The 11851-nt window shown below is 35.0% G+C and overlaps 1 protein-coding gene across 2 annotated transcripts in view; it reads left to right on the plus strand.

Annotated features, from left to right (window-relative positions):
* MRPS31 (mitochondrial ribosomal protein S31) overlaps positions 1 to 11604 on the plus strand; it is a 30839-nt gene extending 19235 nt beyond the window's left edge. For both annotated transcript variants that reach the window (XM_023742222.1, XM_023742221.1), the window contains 2 exons: positions 1288 to 1431; positions 11337 to 11604. In XM_023742222.1, coding sequence (XP_023597990.1) covers positions 1288 to 1431; positions 11337 to 11566 — 374 coding nt within the window. In that variant the 3' untranslated portion in view covers positions 11567 to 11604. The remainder of the gene's footprint in view (positions 1 to 1287; positions 1432 to 11336) is intronic.
* The last annotated feature ends 247 nt before the right edge of the window (positions 11605 to 11851 follow it).

Genomic DNA, 11851 nt, shown 5'->3' on the forward strand with positions numbered 1-11851 from the left:
ATCACTCGGTATGTACTTGTGCCTAGCTTCTTTCACTAACCAAAATGACTTGAGATTTATCCATGCTGTTGCATTTATCAGATAAGTAGTTTATTACTGAGTTGTACATGATTACAGGTATTCCCCGACTTATGACATATTCGAGTTATGAGTTAATTCGAGTTAAAAATAAAACAATCGTCTGTTTTACTTTTATAAATCTTGTCTTTAGTAATATATATGTACTGCATACAATGTTGTAGCATGTAATTTGCTGATGTTATTCTCAGATGTTCAGTGTTATGATTTACTGTTCAAAACACTGATGTATAGCAGGTTATGGCAGTGATAATGAAAACTAAAAATAACAGAGGTTTTCACTTACGTCAGAATCGATTTACGATGTAAGTCGGGCACTACCTATATGGTTGTACCACATTTTGTAGCTGTTCACCTGTTGGTGGACATTTGTTTCCAGTTTTTGGCTATTACAAGTAAAGCTGCTATGAACTTTTGTATGTTTTGTATGTAAGTCTTTATGTGGACATGTTTTCTTTTCTCTTGTGTAAATACCTCAATGAAATGGCTGGGTTATATGATAGGTGTATGTTAACTTTTTTTCCAAAGTGGCTGTACTATTTTACACTCCCACCAGCAGTGATTGTATGACTCATTCTTGAAAGACATCTTAAATTTCAAAAGCAAATAAATGAATGAAGCATGTAACACGATGAAGCATGTACAGCATGATATTACCTTACTCACAGGGTTGGTTGTGAGGATTAAATGAAGTAGTGCATGAAAAGCATTTAGCACAGAATAAGTGCTCAGTACCTATTTGTCATATTGTCATTATTATTAGAATAACTCTGTTAACTTCTTTGGTCTTTAATAGTAGTCGTACATTAGCGACTCATCTTGACAGACTCTAAAGGTAATCAGGCTAGGATTTAAAGATCAAAGTCACAAGTTGTATAAAAAATACCTATGTTCATAAAAACATCCTTAAACAAAATATAAATTTCTTTTTTCCTTTCCAGTAGGAGTGGCAGTAAGACTTCAGAGGTTGATCACCTGGCATCGTAGGAAGACGAAAGTTAAGGCTTAGCAGTTGTTGTAGTTACAGTCTTTGTATGTAATTTTTGTTGTTGTTTTAGCCCTCAGTGAGTGACCTTTCATTATTTAGATACTGTTTAATTATGAGTGTCAAGGTCTGAAAGTATACTATCAATTCAGACATGACTATATTTTTAAAAAGAAAGATATTTACATTGACTTGTGCTTATTTGAAATGTTTTTATTGTACAGAAATATCACCTTCGATTTGGGATGTGGAATTTGCTAAGCAGTTAGCCACAGTAAGTCAACAGCCCTTTCAGAATGGTTTTGAAGAGATGATCCAGTGGACAAAAGAGGGGAAACTGTGGGAGTTCCCAGTTAACAATGAAGCAGGTAAGTCTTAACTTCAGAGGCTTTATAAGATTCACTGATTGAGATTATTCCTGGCAGATAATCAGTTTTAGAATCTAGATATTTACATGAATTTCAAAACTTTGTGTAAACATCTTTGTGATGTTCTAAAAAAAATCTGACAATGGTTTTAAAAAGAATATCAAAATTTAATTCTAGGTGTTTGATAAGGAAAATGAAGAAATAAAATTATATGGCAAGAATCCATCATGAATTTCTATGACATAAAGGTGTTGAAAACTGCGAATGATGTTAGTTTTCTAATTGCTGAGTAGAAGATTACTTGGTGAATTTTCTAATCTATTCTGGTATGGGGTTGTACTTTAATTTTGAAGAACATTACAACTTTTAGGCTTATCCTGGTGTCTTTTATTCATAAAACTATTGCATTAATGAGGTGCAAGGTACTTGTATAAGCTACTTGAAGGAAAAATGTTAGGAGATTTGGGGAGTTTTTGGAAACTTTTGGCTGCATAATCTAGATGCTTTGAAGTGGTGATAAAATATTTACTTTCTTGGTGATTTCCTAGAGATGTCACCTTTTCCTCAAAAACTGTGCTATTTATGCTATTTATTATTTATGACACCCGTGTTGTCATCAGCTAAACATTTTCATTGAATTTTTTTTTTATAATTTATTTTATCTTTGTTGTTGTTATTGAGAATATACACAGCAGAACATACAGCGTCTGCACGTACAGTTCAATAACTGATTACATTCTTGGAGTTGTACAGCCATTCTCACCCTCCTTTTCCAAGTTGTTCCTCCCTCATTAACATAAACTCACTGTCCCCTAAGGTTCCTGTCTGATCTTTTGAGTTGCTGTCAGTTTGATCCCATACAGATAGATCTTAAAAGAACACAGTGCTCAAGGCAGACATTCTTTACTAGTTAAGCTAAACTATTGTTTGCTTTTAAGAAGACTTCAGGGAATATGTTTGGTTTAAGGGTTAAAGATTATCTCAGGGCAGTAGTTGCAGGGTTTTATCCAGCCTCCATGGCTCCAGAAAGTCTAGAGTCCATGAGAATTTGAAATTCTGTTCTGCATTTTCTCCCTTTTGATCAGGATTCTTCTGTAGAATCTTTGAGCAAAATGTTGAGTAATGGTAGCTTGGCACCACCCAGTTCTGCTGTCATGGCACAGGGGGAAATTGTTCATGGAGGCAGTTAGCCACACGTTCCATTTCCTCCTGTTCCTGACTCTCCTTCTTCCTCTATTGCTCTGGGTAAATAAAGACCAGTTGTTTTACTTCACTGAATTTTGTAGGTATAGGGTCGCTGTGAGTCAGAATCGACTCGATGGCAACAGGTTTTAGGTTTTTTTATTTTCAATTAGAAAAGATCCATTAACTTTTATAGTAAGATTAGATAGAAATTGTAACCACTTAAATTGTTATTGTTGTTAGGTGCCGTCAAGTCGGTTCCAACTCATAGCAACCCTGTGTACAACAGAATGAAACACTGCCTGGTCCCACGCCATCCTTACAACTGTTATTATGCTTGAGCCCATTGTTACAACCACTGTGTCAGTCCATCTCATTGAGGGTCTTCCTCTTTTTCACTGACCCTCTACTTTACAAAGCATGATGTCCGTCATGTCCAAAGTATGTGAGACATAGTCTCGCCATCCTTGCTTCTAAGGAGCACTCTAGTTGTACTTCTTCCAAGACAGATTTGTTCATTCTTTTGGCAGTCCATGGTATATTCAGTATTCTTTGGCAACACCATAGTTCAAAGGCATCAAATCTTCTTTGGTCTTTCTTATTGTCATCCACCTTCCGCATGCGTATGAGGCGATTGAGGACACCATGGCTTGGGCCAGGTGCACCTTAGTTCTTAAAGTGACATCTTTGCTTTTTAACGCTTTAAAGAGGACTTTTGCAGCAGATTTGCCCAATGCAACGTGTCGTTTGATTTCTTGACTGCGACTTCCTTGGGTGTTGATTGTGGATCCAAGTAAAATGAAATCCTTGACAACGTCAGTCTTTTCTCCGTTTATCATGATGTTGCTTATTGGTCCAGTTGTGAGGATTTTTGTTTTATGTTGAGATGAAATCCATCCTGAAATCTGTAATTAGACTTAGGAATATGTACTCCATATTTAAACCTTTGTGGTGTTATGCTGTCAGTTTAATATTTTGATTTCAATGGAAACTTAAAAATCAAATATTTAGTCTTAGATTTTCTTAAAGTATTAATTTCTATAGGAAAGATTTTAGAGACTTACAAATCTTTTAGCAAATTCTTTAATATTTTGTATATTCGTATGATATATATAGTAATATAGCTTGCTGTGTTTCATTATTACCTAATGTGTATTTCTTAAAGTAGCATAGCTTCTGGATTCCTGAAGGTATCTGGGTACGGTAAAAAGGCCAAAGGCTTCTTAGTTGTGCAAACCTGAGTACGGTTTGCAGCTCTATAAGTTACTAGCCGTTTGCCTTTTAGAAAATGATTTAACCTCCTGGGCCTCGGTTTCCTCAGGTGTAAAATTAAAGATACATCATTGGGATAATGAGAATTAAATAAGATAAAGTTATTGAGTTGCTGAGTGCAGTTTTTGGTACATATGGTATTTTACGCAAATAATGCACGCCTTATGCATTTGTTGGCTGCAGCCTCCCCCCACGAAGAGTTTTCATAAATGCACTATGCTAATTTTTTTTTAACAACATCATGTGGAAGAGGATTGGCATGGCGGCGTTCGTGTGTGCGCCCATCACGGGGAGGGCATGGCCAGCAAACAAACACAGAAGGCGCATGCTATTTGTGTAAAAGTACAGCAATACATGTGAGTAAATGTTAGCTCCTGCCTCCTGTATGATCATAGAACTTTTTTTATTGTAAATATATATAACAAAACATTTGCCATTTCAACCATTTTTACTTGTACAGTAAATTATGTTACCATGTTGTACAGCCATATCAACACGATCTTTTTCCAAATATTTTTATCACTCTTAACAGAAACTCAGTGCCTCTTAAGCAGTAACTCCCCATTCCCTCCTCCCCCTAGTCCCTGATAACCGCCAATAAACTTTTGTTTTATGCATTTGCCTATTCTTCATATTTCATATAAGGGGGATAGGGGAGTCGTGCAATATTTGTCCCTCCGTATCTGACTTATTTCACTCAGCATAATGTTTTCAAGTTTCATCCATGTCATGTCATGTCTCAGAACTTCATGTCTCTTTAGGGCTGAGTAATATTCAATTGTATGGATATACCACACTTTGTTTATCCTTTCATCTGTTGATGAACATTGGGGTTGTTTCTACCTTTTGACTGTTGTAGATACTACTGCACTGAACATTGGTATACAAGTATCTGTTTGTGTTCCTGCTTTCAAGTCTTTGGGTTATATACCTAGGAATGGAATTGCTCAGTCATGTGGTAATTCTATGTTTAACTTTTTGAGGAACCACCAAACTGTTTTGAGGTACACTGAAGTGGTTGTACCATTTTACATGTCCACCAGAATTGGATCATATAATTTTAAAAGGAACAAAAAACTAGCAACATATAATGTGTGATATTCAGGGAAAATTTCACTTATTCTTAGAACATCTTTGGATTTCATTATTTGATGAAACTTGGGTGTTCCAAGTTTTCATGGTTTAAAATATTTTTAAAACTCAGTATTAAAGAGACAGTGAAGTGTAGTAGTGAGGAGTTCAAGCTTCTGAGTTATAGACTTACCTTCATCTATAAAATAGGAATAATAATGGGACCTATTTTATGGGGTTCTTGTGAGGAACAAGTGAGATTATGCAAGTAAAGCATCGTCATCACCCCTGCTTCTACAACCTGGTGAGGGGATTTCCTACCTTTATGCTTTATTTTCTGTTATATATTATAACATTTTTAAATCTTAAAATGTTATCAAGGATATTCTCTGGGAACCACCAATTTGGGTGATAGGAAAGCATGAATTGGTGGTACATTGTCCTATCAACACTGAAAAACTTAAATTCACCAAAATCGTGTCTAAATCCCAAAGGAATTTATCTTAAATTTGACCTGGTTTGTGAGAAAGTTTAATTTGTATAAAGGAGAGTAACATGTTTTTTGGTCAGGTAGGAGAGGTACATGTGACAAATGTCCATATAATTGTACATATTATTGATGCTTCAGGGTCAGAAGGAGAGGCCTCGCATTTTTAAGGCATTCATTATCTGAAGGAAAAACAGGAAAGGAACTGTGGGCACTTTCTTGCGTTGATCGCCCCCTCAGGACACACTTAGAAACTCCTGAATACTTTGAGAAACTGGAACCTCAATGGTTAGATAATTGTCTTTTCTATTTCTGATATTTAAATTTTAAGATTAAGAAAATGTCATGCTCTCCCTACTAGTAATTAACTTCATGAAGATTTACTTTGGTGCTTTTGGGAAAAGATGAAGGGTTTCTGGTTTTGTTTTGTTTCTAGTACAGGGCTCACCATATCAGTTTTGCAGCATAATGAAAATGACAAAGTGACATGTCCTGTGTTTATAGTTTCCTTCCCAGTGTTCTGTTTTTCCACTGTATAAAAAATTACAGTTTATTGTTTTACCTCTTAAAGTGTATAAATTATTTTTCTAATCCTGAGTAGCTTTCATAATGTTTATTATTTTTTAAACAAATCCATTAGTCCCCTCTCTTGTGCTTTGCCACCGTGGAGATTTATTTATAAAACTGTTAGGTGGAATTGTTCCCACTTATATTTTGTAGTATTTGCCTTATATTGGATTGATATTAAAATCATTTTTATTTTAACTTTGACTTTTATTAAAAAATAGAAAAAAAAATAGTCACGTATATTTGTTTTACTACTACCCAGTTAACAGTATTGTTCCTTAACCACATATATGACTCTAAATTGAGGGTGTTTTTGAAATGTTCTGCAAGAATAATTCTCACTTCAGAGGCTACAGTGGGCTAAAGAGCTCAGTCATGGATGTTAATCACATTTTGGTTTTTGTTCTTCAGTTGTTTTTTTTAAACTTTCTGTTTTCTAATGTTCTATCCTTCGCTAGGGTATAGGGAATATGTACTGTAACATGAGCTAACAAGACTACTTAGAAAAGTTCTAAGAAAAATTATTATAAAACCCTACAGAAGGCTCTGTTGTTATGTGGGAGTAATATGTACCAGAAGATTCTGTTAGGTAGGGAATCAGGGCATAGTGTGAAGAAAATTAAAAGTATAAAGTTTATTAGGTATGTGCCAACAGAAAAGTAGCAGAATCTGTAGGTTGTTTTAGATGATATTGTGACCTATAAACAAGAACCTTGAAGTACTGACAGAAGAAGTAATAGTTTTAAGAATAAACACAAGTAGAAATATAATTCAGAGTGAGAATGGCTGAGTTTGCTTTAGTGCTGTAATATTACCTTGTAAATAATAATTGGTCATTGGTATTAACTAGATTTTACCCTTCATTGATCATACCATGTTTTTAATTGTATTTAGTTACATTCGGTAGTATTTAGGGCAGAATTAGACACAGAATTAACTGTGCTACCTTAGTTGCTGATACATCCTTTCAGTCTTAGTATATGGATTTCCTTCTTGTATTTAATTTTCCACTGTCTCTTATTTTATCTTTATTGTATTCCTTTTGTTTAGTAAAAATAATATTTTAAATTCCATATATAATATAAAAATTTACTTGCAAAAAAGCCAAATAATATGAAGAATACTTTACCGCTCAGTTCATTTCCCTTTTTCTGAAATAATCATCGCTAATAGTTTGATACATGTCCTTTGAGTCCACTTTAGATGGTAATTACACGTTTATCTGTTGTTTTTTTGTTTCGACCTATATGGGACCGTACTGTACGTATACTGTCCTGCAGCTTTTTTTTTTTTTTTTTACTTAGAAGTGTGTCTTGAAAACATTTCCTTGTCATTCATAGGTATCTACCTTATTCATATTAATTAACCATTAACCCATTGCTGTCCAGTTGATTCTAACTCATAGCAACCCCATAGGACAGAGTAGAACTGCCCCACAGGGTTTCTGAGTAGCTGCTGGTGGACTCGAACTGCCGACCCTTTGGTTAGCAGCCCATCTCCTGACCAGTGTACCACTCTAATATTCCACAGTATGAATGGGTTGTAATTTATTTCACCATTTCCTGTTCATGGACGGAGCTGCAGTTACTCCTTCTTCACATGCCCATGTGTACACACTTGAATATTTCTGTAAGATAATTCCTAGAAAGGTCAAAGGATAGGTGAATTTTAAATGGCAGTAAATGTTGATTGATTCTGCTGTAAAAAGATAGCCAACTGACCCTCCAACCATGTGAGAAATCTGTTTCTCTACACTTTAACAAATTCTGGATAGTATTAGTCTTTCAAATGTTCTAGACAAAAAATATGATAACATTGTTTTATTTCTATTTCCCTGATTACCAAACAAATTGAGCATCTTCTCATATGTTTATTGACTATTTGTATTTTTTCTGTGATTTCTCTCTTCTTATCCTTTGACTTATTTTTCAGTTGGGTTGTTTATCTTATCAATTTGTAGGGATTGTTTTTAGTACTGGGCTCAGTATGGACTTTAATTCATCATTTGTTATATATGGTGGAAATATTGTCTCCCAATCTGTCTCTTTTCTTTCATTTTAAATTAATTTGATTTTTAAAATCATTAATAGCATGTAGTTTAACAAATCAAATACTACCACAGGCTTATGATATAAATCAATTTTTTTTCCCGCGTAGCAGGCCTGCTCTCACAGCTAGACTCTTTCAACCCTTTACTGCTATTATATTTTTTCATATTTCTGAATTTTATGCTTGTTATCCATTTCAGATATCATCTAGTGTGTGTGTCTTCCCATTATCTTCTCAATACAGATATATCACAAATTTTTGTTAGATCTGTATTCAGTGTTCACATTAATATGGCTGTGGGAGATGGTTCAATGCTGAGACAAAAAATGTACTATTGTTTCCTTTCCTGATTTCCTGCCCCCACCAAAAGTTAACCATTGCTTTCTTTTTTTTCCCATTTGCTGAGATTTTCTTTGAACCTTTTGCTAGGACTTCCTACATTCTATTATAGCTGCTCAGATTCACATGGTCAAAAGTGTTAGATAATTGTTGGTTTTTCTCCTGTGTATCTGGAGCCTTTTGCTTGGAGCTGTAGCTTCAGTCTGTACCTAGGTTTTCTGACACACCTGTCTCCCTGTGACTTCATTTTGCCATTATCCTATGATTTTCTTTTCTGTGTTGGATACTCTTATGTTTGGATCACATGCTTTCTTCTCTTTAATTACCTCCTCGTTTTGTTGGAGCACATACTCCAGTCCTGAGACAGAGTACCAAACCAAACCCGCTGACTGCTGTTGAGTCAATTCCTACTCATAGCAACCCTGTAGGTCAGAGTAGAACTGTCCCATGGCATTTCCAAGGCTGTAAATCTTTACAGAAGCAGACTGCCACATCTTTATTCCCTGGAGTGACTGGTAGGTTCGAATTGTCGACTTTTCTGTTAGCAGCCGAGCGCTTTAACTACTGTGCCACCAGGGATCATTAGAGTACAGGGAAATTTTTTTTTTTTTTTTTTAAATGGAGACCTTTTATATCTGAAAGCATCTTTCTTCTATCCTGGACTTACTTAATAGTTTAGCTGAATATAAAATTTGAAATTGGAAATAATTGTCTTTCAAATTTTGAAGCCATTGTTTGATTGTCTCACTGTGTTGAAACAGCTGTTAGCATTCTTCCAGTCATACCTCTATTTCATTTTCTTTGGAAATCCTTGATATCTTCTCTTTATATTTATAAATTTAAACTTATATTCATAAGTTTCAGGATGATGACTTGTGGTAAGGGCTTTTATTTTTGTAAAATTATTGTTCTAGGCATCACTGAGTCCTTCTAATGTGATAACTTTTTCAGTTCTGGAGAAATTTTATTTTATTATTTGGTAGTTTGGACCTTCCAATCTTTTATCATTCTATTGTTGTTGTATATTCTGGGAGCATTCCTCAACTTTGTATTACAGCCTTTTTCCCCTTTTTTTTTTTTTTTCTGCTTTCATACTTTTAACTTTATTTCCAAATGACAGTTTCACCAGATGTAGAATTCAGGGTTGACAATTGTTTTCTTTCAGCACTTGGAAAGCATTGTCTCACTTCTTTGTGGCCTCCATGGTTTTAGATGAGAAATCTGCTGTCATTTGAATCCATATTTCCCTCTAAGGAACGAATCGTTTCTCTGGGACTGATTTTAGATTTTTTTTTTCTTAGCCTTTGTTTTTAAGAAGCTTAATTATGATGGGTCTTGCCATTGATTTTTTTAAATTATTGTTAGTCTATTTAGGATTCTCTCAGCTTCTTGAATCTGTGGGTTTATGTCTTTCACCTGATTTGTGAAGTTTTCAGACATTATTTCTTTGAATACTTTTTCAGACTCACATTCTTTTTCCAGTGATAGAAATGTTACATCTTTTTTTAATTGACTCACAGGTCCCTGAAACTCTGTCCACCTCCCCCCCCCCTTTTCTATGATGGCTGCTCTAAAATCTTTCTCTGTTAATTCCAGTATCTGATTTATCTTGATGCTGGCATTTGTTGATTGTGTTTTCTCGTTTAAGTTGTGATTTTCCTGTGTCTTGTTATGATGAGTGATTTTGATTGTATCTTTGACATTTTGGATATTATGTTAGGTGACTCTTAATCATATTCATATCTTCTATTTTAGCAGACAGTCCCCCGTTTAGGTTGAGTATGTAGGTTCTAGTGGCCCCTTGGGGTTTGCCGATGTCCCACTGTGGGCAGTTTGGGCCTCCACCTTTCAGAGGATGTGGGTTGGGGAATGGGCCCACATGCCTGGGTTCTACTAGCAAACACTGCTAAGGCAGATCAGGCCCATCGCTGCAGTAAGTGTGAGGTGAGTAATGGGTTGGCCCTCCCAGGCTCTGTTGGTAGCACTGCTTCAGGCATAGCAGGCCTTCTGCTCCCACTGGGTGTGAGGCAAGGGGTGAGTTTATTTATTATTTCCAGGGCATTTAGTTGTATTTAGAGAGGAGGAGCAGGGAAAATGAGTCTCAGAACCAGAGTATTAACTGAAAGTGTTTTCATAATCTAATTGGCGATGTTTTTTCTTGCAACATATAAGTAATGACAAGTTTAAAATTGATGAGATTTAGATTAGATGCAATATAGTATTTGAAATTCTCCCTCAAAGCATAAACTCATTTAATTTCTTTTAATAAAACCAATACATATTTTAGGATGTACGTATTATAGAAAATTTGAGAAATGCAGGACAATTAAAAAGAAATCTGTATCCCACTAAACCCAAATCCACTGTCATCAAGTCGATTCTGACTCATAGCAACCCTATAGGACAGAGTAGAACTCCAAGGCTCTAATCTTCACAGAAGCAGACTGCTATATCTTTCTCCCACGGAGCGGCTGGTAAGTTCAAACCACTGGTCTTTCTGTTAGCAGCCAAGCACTTAACCACTGCACCACCAGGGCTCCTTGTAATCCCAGTACACTGTAATAAATTCTCCTTACCTCTTGGCATATTTCCTTCAATTTTATTTTTTTAATTACTAATTAGCAGTGTCTGCTACTACTTTTTAACATTCACAGTATGCCAGGCATTGTACAAGAGCTTCATATGCAATGTATCTAATTAATCGTTTAAAAACCCCATGAAGAAGGTGTTATTTTTATCCTCATTGTACTGCTGAGGAAGCTGATGCCCAGAGAAGTTTATTAATTTGCCCAACGTCACCAAGTTTTTAAATTGAGGGGTAAACCTAGGTCTAACTCTAAAGCCTTTAACTGTGATACAGTATTACCTCATTAATATTAATTTTATGATGCAGGTTTTTTACATTCAAAATTGTAATGTATTTCATCTCATTTTCTAGGTTTTGATGATGATGGTTCAGAATTTCATGAACATGTATTTCTGGATAACTACCTGGAGGATTTTCCAAAACAAGGACCAGTTCGCCACTTCATGGAGCTGGTGACCTGTGGCCTTTCCAAAAACCCATATTTGAGTGTTAAACAGAAAATTGAACACATAGAGTGGTTTAGAAATTATTTCAATGAAAAAAAGGACATTCTAAAAGAAAGTGACATACAATTCAGTTGAAGACAATGGAAATTTTTATTTCACGCTATTGGAGATAGCTATTGTCACTAAATAAAATAATTTTATAAGAATATTTCCTGTTTTTGTGTTAATACATGATGATTAATTATTGTATCTCGTTTGGATGGTATAATTATTACATTGTTTAAAATAGATGATGATGTTAACTGTGGGTTTTTTGTAGATTTTCTTTATCAAGTTGAGGAAGTTCTCTATTCCTAGTTTGCTGAGAATTTTTATTGTGAATGGGTGTTGAATTTTCTCAAATGCTTTTTCCATGTCTAT

Source organism: Trichechus manatus, unplaced genomic scaffold (genome assembly GCF_000243295.1).
Source record: "Trichechus manatus latirostris isolate Lorelei unplaced genomic scaffold, TriManLat1.0 scaffold00205, whole genome shotgun sequence".
NCBI lineage: Eukaryota > Metazoa > Chordata > Mammalia > Sirenia > Trichechidae > Trichechus > Trichechus manatus.